This window comes from Diplotaxodon limnothrissa, linkage group LG2 (assembly GCF_057381915.1).
Source record: "Diplotaxodon limnothrissa isolate DT_005_m linkage group LG2, D_limnothrissa_male_GT1.1, whole genome shotgun sequence".
NCBI lineage: Eukaryota > Metazoa > Chordata > Actinopteri > Cichliformes > Cichlidae > Diplotaxodon > Diplotaxodon limnothrissa.
Genome location: NC_140597.1, coordinates 31,357,767 through 31,374,542, shown reverse-complemented (window position 1 = coordinate 31,374,542; position 16,776 = coordinate 31,357,767). Strand labels below are relative to the sequence as shown.

At 39.5% G+C, this 16,776-nt stretch overlaps 2 protein-coding genes across 2 annotated transcripts; one reads left to right on the top strand and one right to left on the bottom strand.

Annotated features, from left to right (window-relative positions):
- Positions 1-500: 500 nt before the first annotated feature.
- LOC146638747 (protein phosphatase Slingshot homolog 3) lies at positions 501-12,382 on the top strand. Its single transcript, XM_085370905.1, has 17 exons — positions 501-626; positions 1,846-2,003; positions 3,392-3,429; positions 3,540-3,726; positions 5,548-5,663; positions 5,800-5,868; positions 6,711-6,776; positions 6,927-7,109; positions 7,442-7,535; positions 7,653-7,781; positions 8,010-8,056; positions 8,200-8,346; positions 9,701-9,901; positions 9,988-10,207; positions 10,310-10,396; positions 10,489-10,584; positions 11,547-12,382. The coding sequence occupies exons 2-17, from the start codon at positions 1,956-1,958 to the stop codon at positions 11,691-11,693; spliced, it is 1,875 nt and encodes a 624-aa protein (XP_085227031.1). The 5' UTR covers positions 501-626; positions 1,846-1,955; the 3' UTR covers positions 11,694-12,382.
- A 395-nt stretch (positions 12,383-12,777) lies between these two features.
- On the bottom strand, positions 12,778-15,587 carry mrpl18 (mitochondrial ribosomal protein L18). Its single transcript, XM_085370915.1, has 4 exons — positions 15,357-15,587; positions 15,110-15,278; positions 13,386-13,620; positions 12,778-13,278 (listed from the first exon to the last, which is right to left on the bottom strand). Exons 1-4 carry the CDS (start codon positions 15,442-15,444, stop codon positions 13,201-13,203), a joined length of 570 nt encoding a protein of 189 aa, XP_085227041.1. The 5' UTR covers positions 15,445-15,587; the 3' UTR covers positions 12,778-13,200.
- Positions 15,588-16,776: the final 1,189 nt, after the last annotated feature.

Below are 16,776 nucleotides of genomic sequence, written 5' to 3'. Positions count from 1 at the left end.
CGCTACAAGTCAAATAAAGGCAAAATGGTCCCAAGAAAATATTAAAAAGAAACACCTACAATCTATAAAATATAGAGATTATTTGTTAAATAAGGAGTGGCTCAAAACGTATATCCACTGTATATCTAAAATGATTTCTCCCTGTTAGCAACATGTCCAACACATGCAGTTTGTTGGGACTCACCCTATAAGCTCAATGCTGCCCCCTACAGTGAAATGCACTTACCGCGTGCAAACCGTTTGACTTAATATTTCCTCTTTTGCTGCTTCATATTTATTTGATTCTGCAGCAGCACAGCAAAAGCAAAACGTGCAAAATCTTTCAGCCTACTGCTCCAGAGACTCGTGGACTAGACATGAACTAGACGCATAATTTTCTTCACTCGCCTGAACAATTTGCTTGCGTAAGACGTCACCGTCTCCTCCTGCTCCGCGCGACGCTGCTCTTCGCTCGCTGGTTTAAAAAAAAAAAAAAAACTCTCCAGAGGAGTAGCCTCTGCGCTCTGTAAATGGTCAAGTCCTCACCCTCAGAAAGCAACAGAGGGCGGAATAAGGAGCTCTCGGTACGGAAGGAAAACAAGCAGGCTCCGAAGCAGGAAATTAGAGTGAGGACCCAGCTTGGAGAGGTAAGAAAAAGCCCTTCTTGAGGCTTTAGAGGTTATCTGTTGAATGCCAAGACTGGCTGTAAGAGGCTACATATTACTGCTAGCTTGTTTGTGATCACTGCAAAAGGAGCTACTCTTTGCGTCGAGCCCGTCTGTCAGTATTACAACCATGTAGTTACGATAACTCACTCGATAACAGCTCCAGGAAAGAAATAACTTTATTGTCCGCATGCACCGAGCTGAAGCCGTATCGCATATTTGCTGTCATATTACGAAGGCGTTACCGCGGTGTTCATGTGTCAATAATAGAGCCAAGGTAGCGGCAAGAGGCTCTCTCTCTCTCTCTCTCTTTTTTCTAGTAGTTTAACTTCAATATGCTTTTAACTTCAACACCATTTACGCTGAACGCGTCTGAACCTGCAAACCACGGAGAACCAGCAGTTATCTAAATTTCTGTTTAATCTTTATTGGCCGATATATTTTTTTTTTTACCCCAGCCACATCCTTATATAGACTGCATGTTTCAGCACAAAACTAACGAGCATGACGCTCAGTTATCGGTTTATCTGTTTTAATATAATGCCATTTGCAGTGTTGTTTTTGTGGCTGCTTCTAATCGTGTTCGTGTTGTTATGTACACAATAGGGGGTTTTGCAGCGCTAAAGTCATGCCGTTTGATTTCTGTGGGAGGAATGGTGGTAATTGATCCATTGTTATTAAAAGTTACAATCTATAAAATATGACGTTTTTTTATATATAGAATAATTAGATGAGCATGCTGTTTTTAGATATTGCTGAAAGTTCTTGGTACTTTAAGTCAATTATGGTAAGATGTTGTAAATATAGCCATGGTTTGCCATTAGTGGTGTAATCCGTACAGAAATATGACAGCACGTGGATGCTCGTGGATGCTCTACATATATATATATATATATATATATATATATATATATGTATATATATATATATATATATATATATATATATATATACACACACACATATATATATATATATATATATATATATATATATATATATATATATATATATATATATGGATATATATATATATATATATATATATGGATATTGTATTTCCTCATATTGCACAACTACGCTTTACCTGGATTTGTGAAAATGGTTCAGCAGCAATTTTTCCTGACTTCCTAAAACCACACTGATACCAAGCTTATTTATTGAATGAAACTGCATTCCAAACATCCATGTTTCATTTCAGAAAATAATACTAGTACTGACCCCACCCACGGCACAGTTTTGGCTGAGGAACCAGCAGAGCCTGTCTAGGTCTGCAAGAAACAGCAGGTTAAGTGCAGACGGACCTGCACAATGGCTCTGTTGACCCTGCATAGGATCCCATCCATTTCCACCACGCCAGTGAGTTCAGTTATCTCCCCGTTTTGCTGTACACAAACATTTTGCATCGTGTCAGCAGATATTATGTTGTTTACTTTTCTTTTATAAAGAATGATTCAGAACGTTGACTACAAGCCATTCATGCCAGCCCCTGAAAAGGTCTGCGTGAACTGCAGCCGCTCCTGAATGTGTCCCTTTGTGGATATCATCACTACATTTGCCTGAATGATAACAAGGCAGATTTGTTTTTCACTTGTAGACAGGGATGCGATCGCACTGATAGGCTTACATGGTAGAAATACCACAGATATAACTCTTGTTAAAGCATTGTCAGATAGTGATTAAATCACTTGCATATAAAGGCCCACTGCATCAATACTCTATCATCTGCTTCTGTCACTCACATCTCCTCTTCTCTCATTCTCCTGCTGTATCATAATTTTTTTTTTCAGCATTATGTCAAAGGCCTGGCTTTCCCCTCTGGTCTCTATCATTGCAAATTAAACCATAAATAACTTTACTGTGCTTCCAAGTCTCATTTTTTGCATATTTATGTCACAGAATCTAAACGCTCTGCTATCTTAACTTGTGTTTTCTCCTTTTTTTTTTTTCCTTCTTCAAACCCTCATCGTTCCGCTCCTGGCTCCTGCCCACTTCTCCTCTTCTGTTTCTTTTTTTTCTTTCTCTTTTTCTTGACTCTGTCTGGACTTGTCAGTTGCGTAACAGGTAATGTTACTGTCTCAAGTTTCTTTCTCTGTAAACCCTTGTTACTACTGCTACTTCTCTTGTTTCTTTCCCCCCCTTCCCTCTTTACGCATTGCATTTCTCTTTCATTTACTGTTATTTTTTTTCTGTTATTTCATTGTTTACCTACTTAATGTTACTCCACCTCCCCTATGCCACTTAGCTCTTTGTGTCTGTCTCTTCACTGCTGCACCTTATCTGTATTGTACCACATTTCACCCGAGGAACTTTTTTCTCCCCACTGTTCTGTGGCCAAATTTTAGACAGGAAAGACATCACACTCAAACATGTACATACATGTGTACATACAGTGCTTCTAGTGTTTCCAGGATATTTGTTGGCTTCTTTCAGGACCGTTGTCTTTATTAAGTTGGAATGAATTAATTCTGAGAGCATTAGAAACACTGTGTAACAGGTTTTTCATTTTAAGTAGCATTTGAATCTCCAGCATCTTCTCTGACCCTCTTTTGGGAGCTAGATATTTTCACTTTATTGTAGTTGCCAACAGCCTGCCTAACAAAATCATTACAGGCTTTGTAAATGTAATTATAGGTAAATCAAAGTTAACGTGGTGAACTGCACACATACAAACCAACCAGACTTTTTTTTTTGTTCATGATTCCTGATGATGAAGATTTATTTTTTAAATGTATTTATTTTCTAAGGATGAAGGCCTCCAAAGAAGAGGAAGACTTCAGAAAAGGTAGCTGTAACCCACATGACATTTAAATAGTTCTAAACTGCATACCTAGGAAAGACAATAACCAGTTACTTGATGGCTGCAGCAGTAACCTCCTCTCTGTAACTCTGTAGAGAGAGCTTTGCCCTCGTTAAAGGGGCAGTCCTCCTGCTGGAAGATGGCAAGAGCGGGAGCCTTCATCAGGAGATGTCTCGCACCCCGACTTCTCCTGTCAAGCAAAGCAGCGGCGCACCAGACATGCGCCACACACATCTCCGTGCAATGATTGAACACCTCAGACCAGAAGATACAGTGAAGCTGGTGAGGACTCGTGTCTTTACAGATCATATCAGCAAAATCAGAAAAATGTCACACTGAAACAATTTATTTTTGTCTTTGATCAACAAGTAAACTTATACGATTGTATCACTGGCAAAGGCCGTAACTCCAAAATGTTGAGTTTTGGTAAATATTATGGCTTATGATGTTAAGACAACCTAAAGGTGAGTGTTGTTGCACATATTGATTTTTTCAAAGGGTAGGTGACTAAAGGGAAAATTTCAGTGACTCACTACAAGTCACAAACCTTTAGAGACAGTGAGTTACCAGCTTTTTGGTCCTCAGTATCACTAGCATCAAGCTAACTTGCGTAAATATTATTCTTGTACTATTTCTATAGTATGGTATAGGAAAATTTGTGGCTATGTACAGAGCTATTATTTGGTGTTAATGACAGCATTCACAAAGAAAGGCACAATACTCCCATTTAATTTTCTGTATAGTAGCCAAAAAACTACCTGCCTTAATCTCAAACTGGCTTAATAAGGCATCACACAGACTTTGTACTATGAAATTAGCAGCACATAAAGCTCCTCCTGGATAAGATCCCGAAAATATCCAGTCACCAGTGCATGTGTGAAACTGCCTGGTAGGAAGCATCAGTAAAATATCACGTGTGATGGGTGGGCAATTTAATCTTGAAAGTATATCGCAATATTCCAAGCAAATTTGCGACAAGAACATTGTTGAGGATGTATGGAGAAAAATACGGAACAACATTTTATTGATGCTTGCAGGCAGCTGGAGTTTTAAGAGTAATTAAATGAAAGGCATTTTCAAACTTTGTTTTCCAATGAGCTACTGTCTTTCCAAATTTGAATTGTGAAACAATGTACCAGCAGCAGCATTATAACACAGAATAGGGGCAAAGTCAGGTAGTGTTTGTCCTAAAAAAAATTTTTAGTTAAAGTATAAGATAATTGTTTTATTCTTTGGGTTAATAACAGCTGAAGTAACTTAACCTTGCAACTCTTCAAGGGGAGCATGATATTGTCACATAAGAAAACTAAAAAATGTTTTCCATTTGGGTTGTTGTCTCTTGGGTTGAGCTTTTCAGCAAGTTGCTTATAGCCCTCCTTTTCCATTTGGATTGGTATCATCGCTTTGACCAAACAATATATATTAGTAATTTCCATCCACTGTTTCTGCTTCCTGTCATATGAAGCTTGCTTCAGCATTGTTGATGTAAGACATTTGTTTACTTTTGTGTTGCACATCACTAGCTGCTTCACTTTTATAGCCAGGTTGCATTTTTGCCCTAAAGTGGTGAAAAACTTTTGTTCTGTCCACCTTCAGTGGGAACAATTTACTTGCATATTTTGCCAGGGACACCTGGCTCTTGCCCTCAGACGTGCCCGGGCTTGTCTTATTCTTGCTCTAGGGAATGTAAATGCATGGTGTTGCTATAGCAATGAAATGGTGATATGATATTTTTATGTCACATCAAAATTTCATTCAATTCAATTTTATTTATAAAGCACCAAGTCACAAACTGTACTTGTAGCTTTTCTCGTTTCAGCTTGTTTCAGCAAAACTATAGGTAGAGGCCTTTAACCAGACAGGAGCCAGCCATGATCTCTGTAAAGACAACATTTACTTCCCTGATTTGAGTTTTCCTTTAAGGCCAAAGAAAATAAACTACGCAGGATATTTTACACCACTTGCAAATACCCAACCTTATTTGGCAACTTTAGACTTAAAAAGAAAACCATGATTATTATTTTTTTTTTTGCATGTAAAACACAGTGCTCACAAGTTGTGTGTTTCCCTGTCATCCCTCCCTCTGTGTATCTTTTCATGCAGGCGGTGCAGTTAGATTCTGTTAGCTCAGTAAGAGTCAGGTATCTGATCGTGGTTTCCACACTGGCCAACAAACATGAGAGCATCCTGCTGGGCATGGATTTCCCCAACTCAGACAGGTGTGTGTAACCAAGACGAAGGTGTACAGTTGCACAAGATACGATTTCTGTTCTGTTAATAATTCCTGGTTAAGGTTTAACAAGTACAATTTCCTCCTTTGTCTTGTGTGTATGTGTCCTCCCCTTCTGTTTCTAGTGATCATTGCACCATCGGTCTGGTACTGCCAATATGGAGCAATACACAAGTTTATCTGGACGGAGATGGGTAAGAAGCATGTTTTTAAAGAAGGATTAAGGATTATATTCAGTGTGAAAGCAAGCGTGAGGAAGTGATTGGTAGGCTGCTGCACAGACGGTGCAGCCTGATTTCTGGGATTTTGGCCAGAGATAATATGAATGAGTAATGTCCTTATTTTTGGAGTTGAATCATTCTCTGTGAACTACAACAGCTCCTGTCACTCAGTCACATCATTGCATAAGCATGGAGGTCATGTGTTTTTAATAATGAAATGAAAGTAAAGTATGGTTAGTTTCTTTATGCGACTGTGTATTGAAAGGTTAGTGAGTTTAGCTGATTTAAAGTCTTAATAAATTTATTCTTTGACTGCATTGTAGTGCGTGAAGAACATCAAATGTCCATTCCAGCACATTTAGTGTGTCTTCAAATAGCCGGCTATGTCTTGATTAAAACAGTTTGGGCTGCTGATGCTCAAAAAAGGATAGAAGAGCTGATCTCTCAGTAAACTGAGAGGTGTCGGGTTTAAAAACAGTTGGGCTAACATGATGGAGTGCTTAATCTGCTGTGTTTTAAATGCGCGTGCATGCTTTAGTGTCATCCAAGTGTGTTTGCCATGTCACACCAGTATGTTCCCCCTCATCAGGCTGGATCACACCTCCAACTGTGCTAATCAATCACTGTCCTCGCGTTTTCATTCCACAAGAACAAGAACTAATTCTAATCACACTGAATTATTTCTCTCTTGTGTGTCAGACTGTGATGTAGTACAATGATGCTTCTTAACACTGTTACTGTCTTATTTCTCGTTCTTCTCTTTCTCGTCGTCAGGCTTAATAATGAGCGTTCACATTTCTGTGTGTTTCCTGTAGTGGCTTTAGCGTGAGCTCAGCAAAAGAGACCAGAATCTTTAAACCGGTTTCCATGCAGACCATGTGGTGAGCGATGCTTATATCCCCACTGTGGCAGCGTCCAGCTGCTCACTTTGCATATCAATAGCTTTCATTTACTCTAAATTTCAAGATAAGTCGTTAATACACATAGTGATGTTCTGTTTGCTTTTCCTCTCCCCTCTCTCCTCTTGTAAGGTCAGTGCTGCAGGTGTTGCATGGCTGCTGTGAGCGTGCAATCAAGGCAGCTTTGATCCCAGGCTCTGGGCTGGAATGGGCTCGGCACTACCACCGGCACATCGAGTCCGATCGCAACTGCCTCAATGAGTGGGAGGTCATGAATGACCTGGAGTCGATCCGTAAGGACAGCGATGGACAGAGGTATGCTTTTATTTGTAGTAGCCAAGGGAGTTGATGTGATAGAAAAAAATAATGTACGTTAAGATAATTTACTAAAGTATCATTTTAAGTTATTGGTCCCGGAGTTGGAAAATTCACAATCCACCACACGTAAACGTTGTGTGCTTAAAATCCCATGTTTTAAAAAAGGAACAGCTGTAGCATCAAGTGGAAAATACCTCAAAAATACTAATTAAACATGGCACTTTCAATGCTTAATGTTGCTATTAATGTAGTAATAATGAGAAACTGTTCTTATTGCTTGTGCCTCCCTGCCAGTTGGTACTAAAATTTCCCTTTTGTTCTCTGGGAAGTTCGGCAGAGAGAGTTTCCAGTGAGATCCTGATCAAAGAACACCTGAGAGACATCATGAGGACTGAAGACCTGGACAACCTCACATCCAAAATGGTGAGAAGTGTGGGAAGCTAGAGACAGGAAGTTGGTTTTAGAAAAAAAAAAAGTCAAATTATTAGAGCATAACTGAGGTGAAAAAATGTGACAAAATGCATTCATTCTCTGCTGTAGGTGCACGCTACCCTGGAGACCAGGATAGGCTTTGACATGAGACCCTACAAGGAGTACATCGACAATGAGATCCTGGTCACCATGGCTCAGATGGACAAGCCCTCTAAAATATTTGACTATCTATACCTGGTGAGTCATTGTTAAAGGTCAGATAGAGTTAAAAGACATATTATGTACAGCCACTTTTGTTTGGTCAAAAAAATTGACATGGCTTTTAGTGCCAGGATGTTGTCATGTGACTGTAACTTCCCCTTTCAGATCTGTGTTGACAGCGATAGGGAAGATGGCTCTGTCAGCCCTTTCCTTTTCATCTTCTCTGACCGTTCTTTAACCTTTTTTGTTTTTATTTGGTTTCAGGGCTCCGAGTGGAACGCAGCTAACTTTGAGGAGCTGCAGAAAAACAAGTTAGTAGTTGAACCTGTAACACTTTCTGCAGCTCTGTGTGTTGTGGTCTGTCTCTGTATCCCATTAACTCACTATAAGGGTAATATTTAACTATGCACTATGTTTTGCTCTGGCTCTGAGTGTGTCTCTGCACGTTTTTCAGCGTGGGCTACATTCTGAATGTGACGAGGGAGATTGACAACTTTTTCCCAGAGTCCTTCAATTACATGAACATCAGAGTGTACGATGTGGAAGCCACAGACTTGCTGTCCCATTGGCCAGCTACATTTAACTTCATCAACACTGCAAGGTACCAGAGGCTTTTTAAATCGAGACTTGTAAAAAGGGTTGTAATTGTTCCAGTGGGACAGAAGCTTGGTTAGGGGCTGAAATGTGTGAATCTAAATATCCATAGAGGTCTGTCTATGACATACTGTAAATAAGAGGGAGACAGGTGGAAAGGTGAAGAAGAAAGGAGTGGAGATAATAAAGGTAGATGATTTAAATGCACAAGAGAGTGCAGACAGGGTTTCGTGGGTGGGGATGAGTGTCAGGGGTTATTTGTGAAGAAGGATAGCAGCAAGAGTGAAGGGGAAGGTTTGCAAGATGGTTGTGAGACCTGACAGTGACAGTGACAAAAAGACAGAAGGCTGAGGTGGAGGTGGCAGAGCTGAAGATGCTCTGGGTACACTATGTTCCCATGGTCTGCAACAAGACTGTACAAGTCTTCACAGTCTGACATGTTATAAATTCAGAAATGTTCTTCTGCATACCTTAGTTTTAACAACTTATTATTTGAATTACTGTTGTCTTTCTGTCAGCTCTAAGCAATCCCCTCTGACACTGACAAAGCATTTTTATCCAGAGAACCACTGCTCAGCTGATATTTTGTCTTTCCAGACCATTCTCTGTAAATCCCAGAGATGCTTGTGTGGTGAAATCACCATTCTTCCATCCATCTTGCATTATCGAGGAGTTGGAACGGTGTACTTAATATAGTGGCCAGTGAGCGTAAAATATAAAATGTTAGAGAGATTTAGCAGCACTGGCGCACTATATGCGTTACTTTAATCCTTTATAGACGAAGTGCTTCCCCCTGTTTCCAGTCTTTATGATGAGCTATGCTTGCTTCATGCAGCTTCATATTTAATGGATACTGCTGAGAGTGTTGTCGGTCTCTGTGCCCACTTTTAACAGAAAATGAAAGGCTACGTTTCCTCAAATATTGAATTCCATCAAGATTGGAATAACCACCAATTTCGCAGTTCACACTGTGACTCGGCTTCCCATTTCAAGTCTAATCTGTGTGAATGATGTCTACAAACGATGACTGAGTTGTGAAACATCATGACAGGCAGTATTCACACAATGAAAATAGAAAAATACTGCTTCTGTGTTTTCAGTTTACAGTTTGGAGTCTTGAAACAAAACCTGTGAGAGAAGGCCAAGCTACCCTACAATTAAAGCTGCAAATCTTAAATTTGTTCAGCTCCTCAGCCAGTTTTAAAGCTGCCACATGTTCACAAACCAGAAGCGTTTTACTGCCGAGCATTATTTTGCATGTGTGTATACATCCCAGCAGTTCTCCCTTCACGACTTAATATTTGTTAAGTAAAATCCAAAATCACGGTGTGAGTTTACGTCTTCATCTTTGTGTATTACAGGAAGAGTGGTCAGGCGGTGTTGGTTCACTGCAAGATGGGCGTGTCCCGCTCTGCGTCTACAGTGATTGCCTACGCTATGAAGCAGCAGCACTGGACACTGGATGTGGCACTGACCTATGTCAGGGATCGCCGGTCCATCATCAAGCCCAATGAGGGCTTCATGAAGCAGCTCCAGACCTACAGCGGCATCCTCAGTGCAAGGTTAGGCCTAGTGCTCTTTTTTTCCTGTTCTCTGTAGTTTGGGAGCTCAGTTGAGGAATGTGCTCTGTGTGCATTTATCATTCCAGCCAGCAGCGCCATAGTGCTCTCTGGAAGCGAAAGTCGAGAGACCAAAGACAAAAATCAGTTCGAAACGAGGAAAGAGGGGAGGAAGAAAAGACAGCCGAAAGTGAAGAAGAAGAAGAAGATGAGGAGGAGGAAGAAGATGATGAGGACGATGACGGACTTGATGAGGATGATGGCGTAGATATTCCAGATGAAAAAAATGACTCAGGGGAAGACTGTGAGGTAATCAGATCCTGAGCAATCTATCACTTTTTAAAATCCGGATTTGTTTATTTTTTTACCTTTACAGCTTTAACTCCTTTATATCTTATCAACCTCATCTAGGTGTTTGAACAGCCTGCCCCAAAGTCTGACACTATCCAAGACCCTGTGCAGACAGGCCCTGTGATTACTGTAAATGAACCAGAAAAGGTGAGCAGACTGCCTGACCTACATTTGTCCTCATATGTTCACGCAGAGTGCATCAAAGGCTACTCATCTTTTTACTTCTCTTTAATCTCCAGGTCATGCCGAGTGTTAATCGTAGTGGCAGAATGAACCTCTACTCATTAATGCAGTCCATCAGCGAGATGGATGATGTGGATAAAGGATATGATCAGGTAAAAGAAGCAGAGTGCTGGTCTCTCTAGCCTCCTCTTTGTAGTTAAGCTGACAGTTTGGAAATGGCTAATTTAGATTGAGGACATGTAGCGAAGCCTGTTGTTTGAAATAGCTCATGAATAAGGTTTTAACTATATGAGTCATGGTTCTTACCTCTCAGCTGTAAAAGGCTGATGGAGCATTGTCGTCACCGCAAGAATGAAGTGATGTAGGATTTTTTTATATTGTCATTACTACTAGGAGACTGAGGGGTAGCACTGGAGGCCGTTTTTATAGCAACTTTTTCTTCTTGTGATTATGTTAATATTTCTACAGACATACATATTGGAAAAAACACCCAAACTAGGTTTCATTTTTAATCAAAATCTTTAGTTTGACTCTATATAAGGACCTGTAAGGCCTTCCATCCCCCCTTTTTCACACCTTGTGTCCTGCCAGTAACTATACTACCAAAATAGTAGCTGATTTAGTCTTCTGTGTGAATCTTTCTAGAGATTATGATGTAATCCACTTCAGGGGTCAACATTATTTTTGGCAGCATTTATGGTTGTGTTGCTTTAGGTGCTAATCATCTCACAGTTACAGTTAAAAATATTTATCTGTCAAGTTTTTGTCTACTTTGTACATTTCCTTACATCAGTTCCAATAGTTTTGACATTTGTGAGTCCTTTCGTTGTTATTCCTTATCTTGAAGCGAGGACTGTTATGCCATCTCTGATAAATTAAAAAACTGTTGTGAATAAGTAGCCAGAAATAGAAGGTATTGACGGTACTGAAGCAGGATAATCACAGTAGTCGCCGGCTACAACGTGTAGTTAGATTTCGACTGAGGTTTACGTCAGGTAGTCACATAGCGTTCAGAGGCATTTGGGGTTGCGATGTATCTGTGGAGTAGATTTCTTGCTGAAGAATTAATCCCAATGTTATAACTTTGTACTTTCCTACTTTGTTCTTTTCAAAGATGCCTGGCAGTCCGAGGCGGTCACCAGGACAGCGGAGGCGTAGCTATGGGCGCCGGTGTCTCACTCACCAGAAAGCATGTGTGGATGTTTCACCTGAACCATCCAGCCGGCCGGGCGCGGGCCAAAGCAAGCCGCAAAGTGATTAAAAAGATGAACAAGCAGGGAGGTACAAGAGGAACTATAAACGAGGCACAGAGGAGAAAAGAAGGAACGTGTGCTCTGGGAACATGCCAAGGTTTTTATACAATGATCCTAAAGTCTTAATTTATATTTTGCAGGTCTTGGATTGCATATGTCACCTCATAAAAGCTATAGTAGATAGTTGATTTTTATAAGGGCCATGCTGCAGTATTGCTGTACCAGTGAAAGCCAGGATATCTGAAATCATTGTGCATTATTGTATTATTATGTTTTATGTTTATGAAGGTATCCAAACATATATGAACCAGCATGTCCCTGCCGAGCTCCCTCAGTCCCTCTTCCGTTTTTTTAAGCTCTCCTTTCAACACTTCAGACGTATCTATGCAATAACTGTTTTAATTTCCTTATACGAGGCTGTATCCTGCCAGCCCAAAGCAGAAAGTGTTCATTTCCTCCTTCTCACAACACATACCGTGTGCAGATATGGAGGATTTCACTGTATCTAAGCTGTGCATTATGGATTATGTCATGGCTAGTTTTATGGCATACGCCAGTTTGCCAAACTGTATTCCTCTGTGCCGGTGTGCCAATATATTTAAAGGAAATGTCGGTTTGCTAGGAACCTTTCCCACCCATTTTATTTTCATCCATTATATTTTGGCTCCAGGGCTACATGAGTGCCTTCAACCTGAGAATGAAAAGTGATTCTGTAATGATGTTTTTAATGTTTTAGCTTAAGTACAAGGTGGTGGTAATATATTGCATTTCTCTTGTACCATTTGCCACTTTTTTGTCATCATAAATGTGACTTTACAAGTTTGTGCACAATTACAGTATATATAGTCACATAATTGCTGATGGCCTGGGTGCATGTTTTGTGTTTTATACCAGCCTGTGAGAAGACACTGTTCAGGGTTTGAGTTTGTATTTATATGGACTTTGAATGGATCAACTTAAATTATTCCATGTTCTGTTTTCACTAGATGCTGATGAGGACATTTCTTATTTTATGCTGGTATTACTTTTTATCCAGTGAACCCAAGCTAAAAAGAAAGAAAGCATTTAACCTGCATGCTCACTATTAGGGAAAAAAAAGAGGAAAAAAGAAAACATGCACTTTATAATCCCAACACACTGTTCCCACCGCCTGAGCCAACTTCACACTGTACTATGATTAAAATGATCAGTGATTGGTTTTTATTGTCATCCATTTCCTTATTGTAACAGACTCTCTGCTGCCTGCACCTCACTCTTGTTTACATGCACCTGAGTAAAAAATAAATTATTGTACTCCAAACAAGAACCTTTATTTTTTGATTAAATAATAAACCAGAGGAGACTGATTTAATATAAAAGAGACATGGCACAGGGACAAGCCTTCTTTTGATTCCTATTTTTTACTGTAGCAGTTGTAATCTTAATATCAGCACAGTAATAGTTAACAAAAGAGAGGGGTAATGGGGATAAAGAGCAGATTTATACAGAACAGCTGATTTGACTGATGAATTAAAGTCAGGTCCCAATGTATTTCCTTCTGGGTTCACTTAGAATTATTCCTCCTGCTTTCATTGCAGCTCTGAAAGACTGAACCTGCAAAACAGAAAAGCCAGAGAGAGAGAGAGACGTGAAGCAAATGGCTACCTAAGTGAAGGAAAATGACAGTAACTTTATTTCCAGTCCCTGCTGCATGTACTCACAGAATCTGAGCGGTATGTCCAGGGAATCACCCTATACACCATCCTGGTGATGCCAGCCTGCTGGCAGCGATGCGCCAGCACCTCGCCCACAGCCTGACAGGCTGCCACGCAGTTTGTAGAAGCCAGCTCCTTCTTCACAGCCCACTCTTTGGTCGAACAAGAAAGCACCGGAATAGGGGAGCAGCTGGAAAACACTTGGGCTGTCACATGGTGTTGGCTACGGGAGAACATCAACCTGAAACAATGACAGGCATGAGAGGAAATTAAATAGAGATAATTGTTCTTTATGCATGAATATGCTATGTTTCATATCAACCTGACTGATTACATTACGTTTTTGTCCTTTCATACTGACAGTTCTGAACCCAATGGGGTAGAACAAATACAGAATATTCGTATAATCTAGAATAATAGTAGTGAATATAAAAACAATTATCTTTGTTTCCCAATTTTAGTTATACAACTTAACATTAATTTAAGAAAATAATTAATAAATTTAGATAAATAGATACTTGTTTGTAGGCTGTAAGCTGTGATCCAATGTGGGGTTGATGCACATGACTGTTGTCTCCATTTCTCTTTGAATTTTGTTACCAACAACTGCTACACTTTTAAACATATCTTTCTGTTCATTTTGTGTCTTTGACTGTTTCTTTAGATCAATGCATGTGCGCCACCACGTCTCAAGAACAATGACTGTGTCACTGCTTGTTACAAAGTCATAATCCTTCATAGACTGAAGTCATTTTAAATGTGTAATTTAGTTTGATAAGGTAACTGGTTACATTACTAATTACACTGATATAGTTATTGTATAACCTTCTAACAATGTGTTACCTCATAACATTTGGTACTATAAAGTTAGAAAGTAATTCACAAGTCCTCACTAACAATAGTTGTTAAATTACAGTAAGCTGTATCACGACTATGCTTATTTCATCACAACTAGATTTATTTCTGGAATACTAAAATATGAATGAAATTTAAAAACTGCCATTTGAAGAAAAAAACAAAAATACAACAGCTAATGTGACATTACAGCTCTTATAATGCAATCATGTTGGGGGGTCTGTCTATGGTGTCCCACAAGGTTCTGTATTGGGGCCTTTATATCTGCTCTCTCTTCTGAACATTTATGAACATTTCTTATCACTGCTATGCAGACGAAGTTCAGTTATAGGTCGTCTTTTAAGGCCCAAGAATTTTATAATCTACAGATCCTGAATATATGCTTAGGCTATTAAAAGATGGATGGCTGACAACTTTCTCCTACTTAATAATGAAGAAAAACCTGAAGTCCTTGTTTGTGCCCCTGACAGATTGGTCCCCTTCTGATATTTGCTAAATCTTGTATCAGGAACCTTGGGGTAACTTTGCTTTCACTTCTCATGCTCATGTCAAATTTCTGGTTTGATACTGATCTTTTTTAACGTTTGGTTCACTCTTTTTCTTTTTTAACACTCTGGTATTTTATTGTGATTTTAGATAAACAAGAGACACCCTAGCAGTGCTACTCGGTCAGTATAACGTTACTCTGATTTTGGACTTCAAAGTAAAAGCCCTTTACAATTTCATATATGAGCAATATTCGTCTGAATCCAGAATTCCGTTATAGAGAAACCACCTGTTTCCACAGACTAATTTCACTTTAAATCAACAGGATGCACCCTCACAGTGGTACTCAGATTCTGGATTTCACAGTAAGAACTTAAACCTTTACAGACCTGTGGTAGAACTCCCGGTGTGGCCAGGTTGTCTTCCAGCCCCGATCCTTCACAGCCAGAGCCATCTGCTCCAGGTTGCGGGGATTTCTGTTTACAAAGGTCGGGTTCACGGCTTCATTTTCATCCGCGGAGGGCTCTGGCTGAGAAGCTGCTTGACTCAGACACCGAGCTGTGTGACAATTAGAGTCTGGTCAGCTTTCATGACTGCAGATAGAAAGTTTAAGGCTTTCTAGCTTTACTTGCTTACCCGTCTGGTTTGAAAGCAGGGCTGGCCGACAGTGTTGAATTTGACCTAAGAGCAGCCGCACACTGCGACTAACTTGGCTCAGAGCCATGTCCTCCCGAGCAGTGCTCCCCTCACAAATAAAAAGTCCAATCAATGTGTTAACATCCGGTAAGACGCCAAAAACAAGCAAACAAACTATTCAAGAAAAATCCACCGTTACATGAGGAGTCCCATCTTTGACATTCCGATAATATCCGGTTCACTCTGTGCTACTTAGGAAACAGCACAGATAGAAACCGAACACGCGCTTAAGGTTCCGTTTACACTAACTCCGGAACTTAAAACGGTGGGAAACGCCAACAACTTTTTAATTCTACTAAAACTATCAGGCAACAAGAGTAACCAGTGATCTGAAGATTCTTCCCTGCAAAAGAAGTTATTACTATTATTTAATGTCAGACTCCTTTTGTGTAGGAGTTGTTGTTACATTGTTGTATTTACATCTTTTACACTAATGAGCAAACGTCTCGAGCCACCCCTCATTTCCTTATACTGTATGTTACTTGGAAAATGGGAAATTAGTACAGTGATTTATTGAAACGTGAAAACATACATAGAAATACAGTAAATTAGACAAAAACAAGAGTTTTTACAATTCTTATGAGCTTGAAAGTCAAAATTTGGAATAACTCTGAACTCTATGAACTCTTTTAGTCAAGCTTTTTTTGTCATTTATTTAAGTCGTCTTCACAAATAGTTTCCAGACATCTTGAAGGACAAACAAAGCTCTCATTTGGATGTTGCTGAGTTCTCTGTCAAGATGATCCCACACTACTTCAGTAATGTTGAGGTCAAGCCATGGCTGATAGTTGTCCTATTGTGTTTTGGATCATTGTTATGCTGCTACAGACTGAGAATCACCTTGTTGGTACAAAAAAATAAAATGTATACTTAGTGTGATGTTGGATAGAATCAAAGAAATGGAAAAAAAAAAAAAATCGTTTTTTTTTTGTCACAGGCTGTTAAGAAAAAACGACCTAAAGACAAAAAATGTTCCTCAGAAGCCAAATATGAAACAATAACAGTTGGCTCCTCTAGACTTCTGCACAGTACTTTCATCTGTGGTAACTTCTCAAAACAGTACTGTGGCATATAAATGGTATCACTCGGCTGGCAACAGATACTTCAAGTGCTTCATTTAATAAAACTCAACATTTAATTTATTTTCTGCTGAAAACTCTTCAATTTTACAGTGTAAACAGGGAGGGGAAAATTCATTCCATTGCAGTGTTTTGTACAAAGTGGTGGTTTAACAATAGAAGACACCATCTGTCCATAACACATAATGTATAAACAAACAGTCCTAGTAAGGCACCCGAGAAAAATGTATTTATCAATAAATACTTGGTGTGGTGTTGTTGGAAGACATGACAATGTGGGA

Excerpts from the sequence above, each read along its gene's own strand:
- mrpl18 (XM_085370915.1), bottom strand. The coding sequence starts at position 15,444 with ATGGCTCTGAGCCAAGTTAGTCGCAGTGTGCGGCTGCTCTTAGGTCAA. Across the intron at positions 15,279-15,356 it reads CCTGCTTTCAAACCAGACGG|CTCGGTGTCTGAGTCAAGCA; the intron begins GTAAGCAAGTAA and ends ATTGTCACACAG. Across the intron at positions 13,279-13,385 it reads GGACATACCGCTCAGATTCT|GTTCAGTCTTTCAGAGCTGC; the intron begins GTGAGTACATGC and ends TCTGTTTTGCAG.
- LOC146638747 (XM_085370905.1), top strand. The coding sequence starts at position 1,956 with ATGGCTCTGTTGACCCTGCATAGGATCCCATCCATTTCCACCACGCCA. Across the intron at positions 5,869-6,710 it reads GTTTATCTGGACGGAGATGG|TGGCTTTAGCGTGAGCTCAG; the intron begins GTAAGAAGCATG and ends TGTTTCCTGTAG. Across the intron at positions 8,347-9,700 it reads AACTTCATCAACACTGCAAG|GAAGAGTGGTCAGGCGGTGT; the intron begins GTACCAGAGGCT and ends TGTGTATTACAG.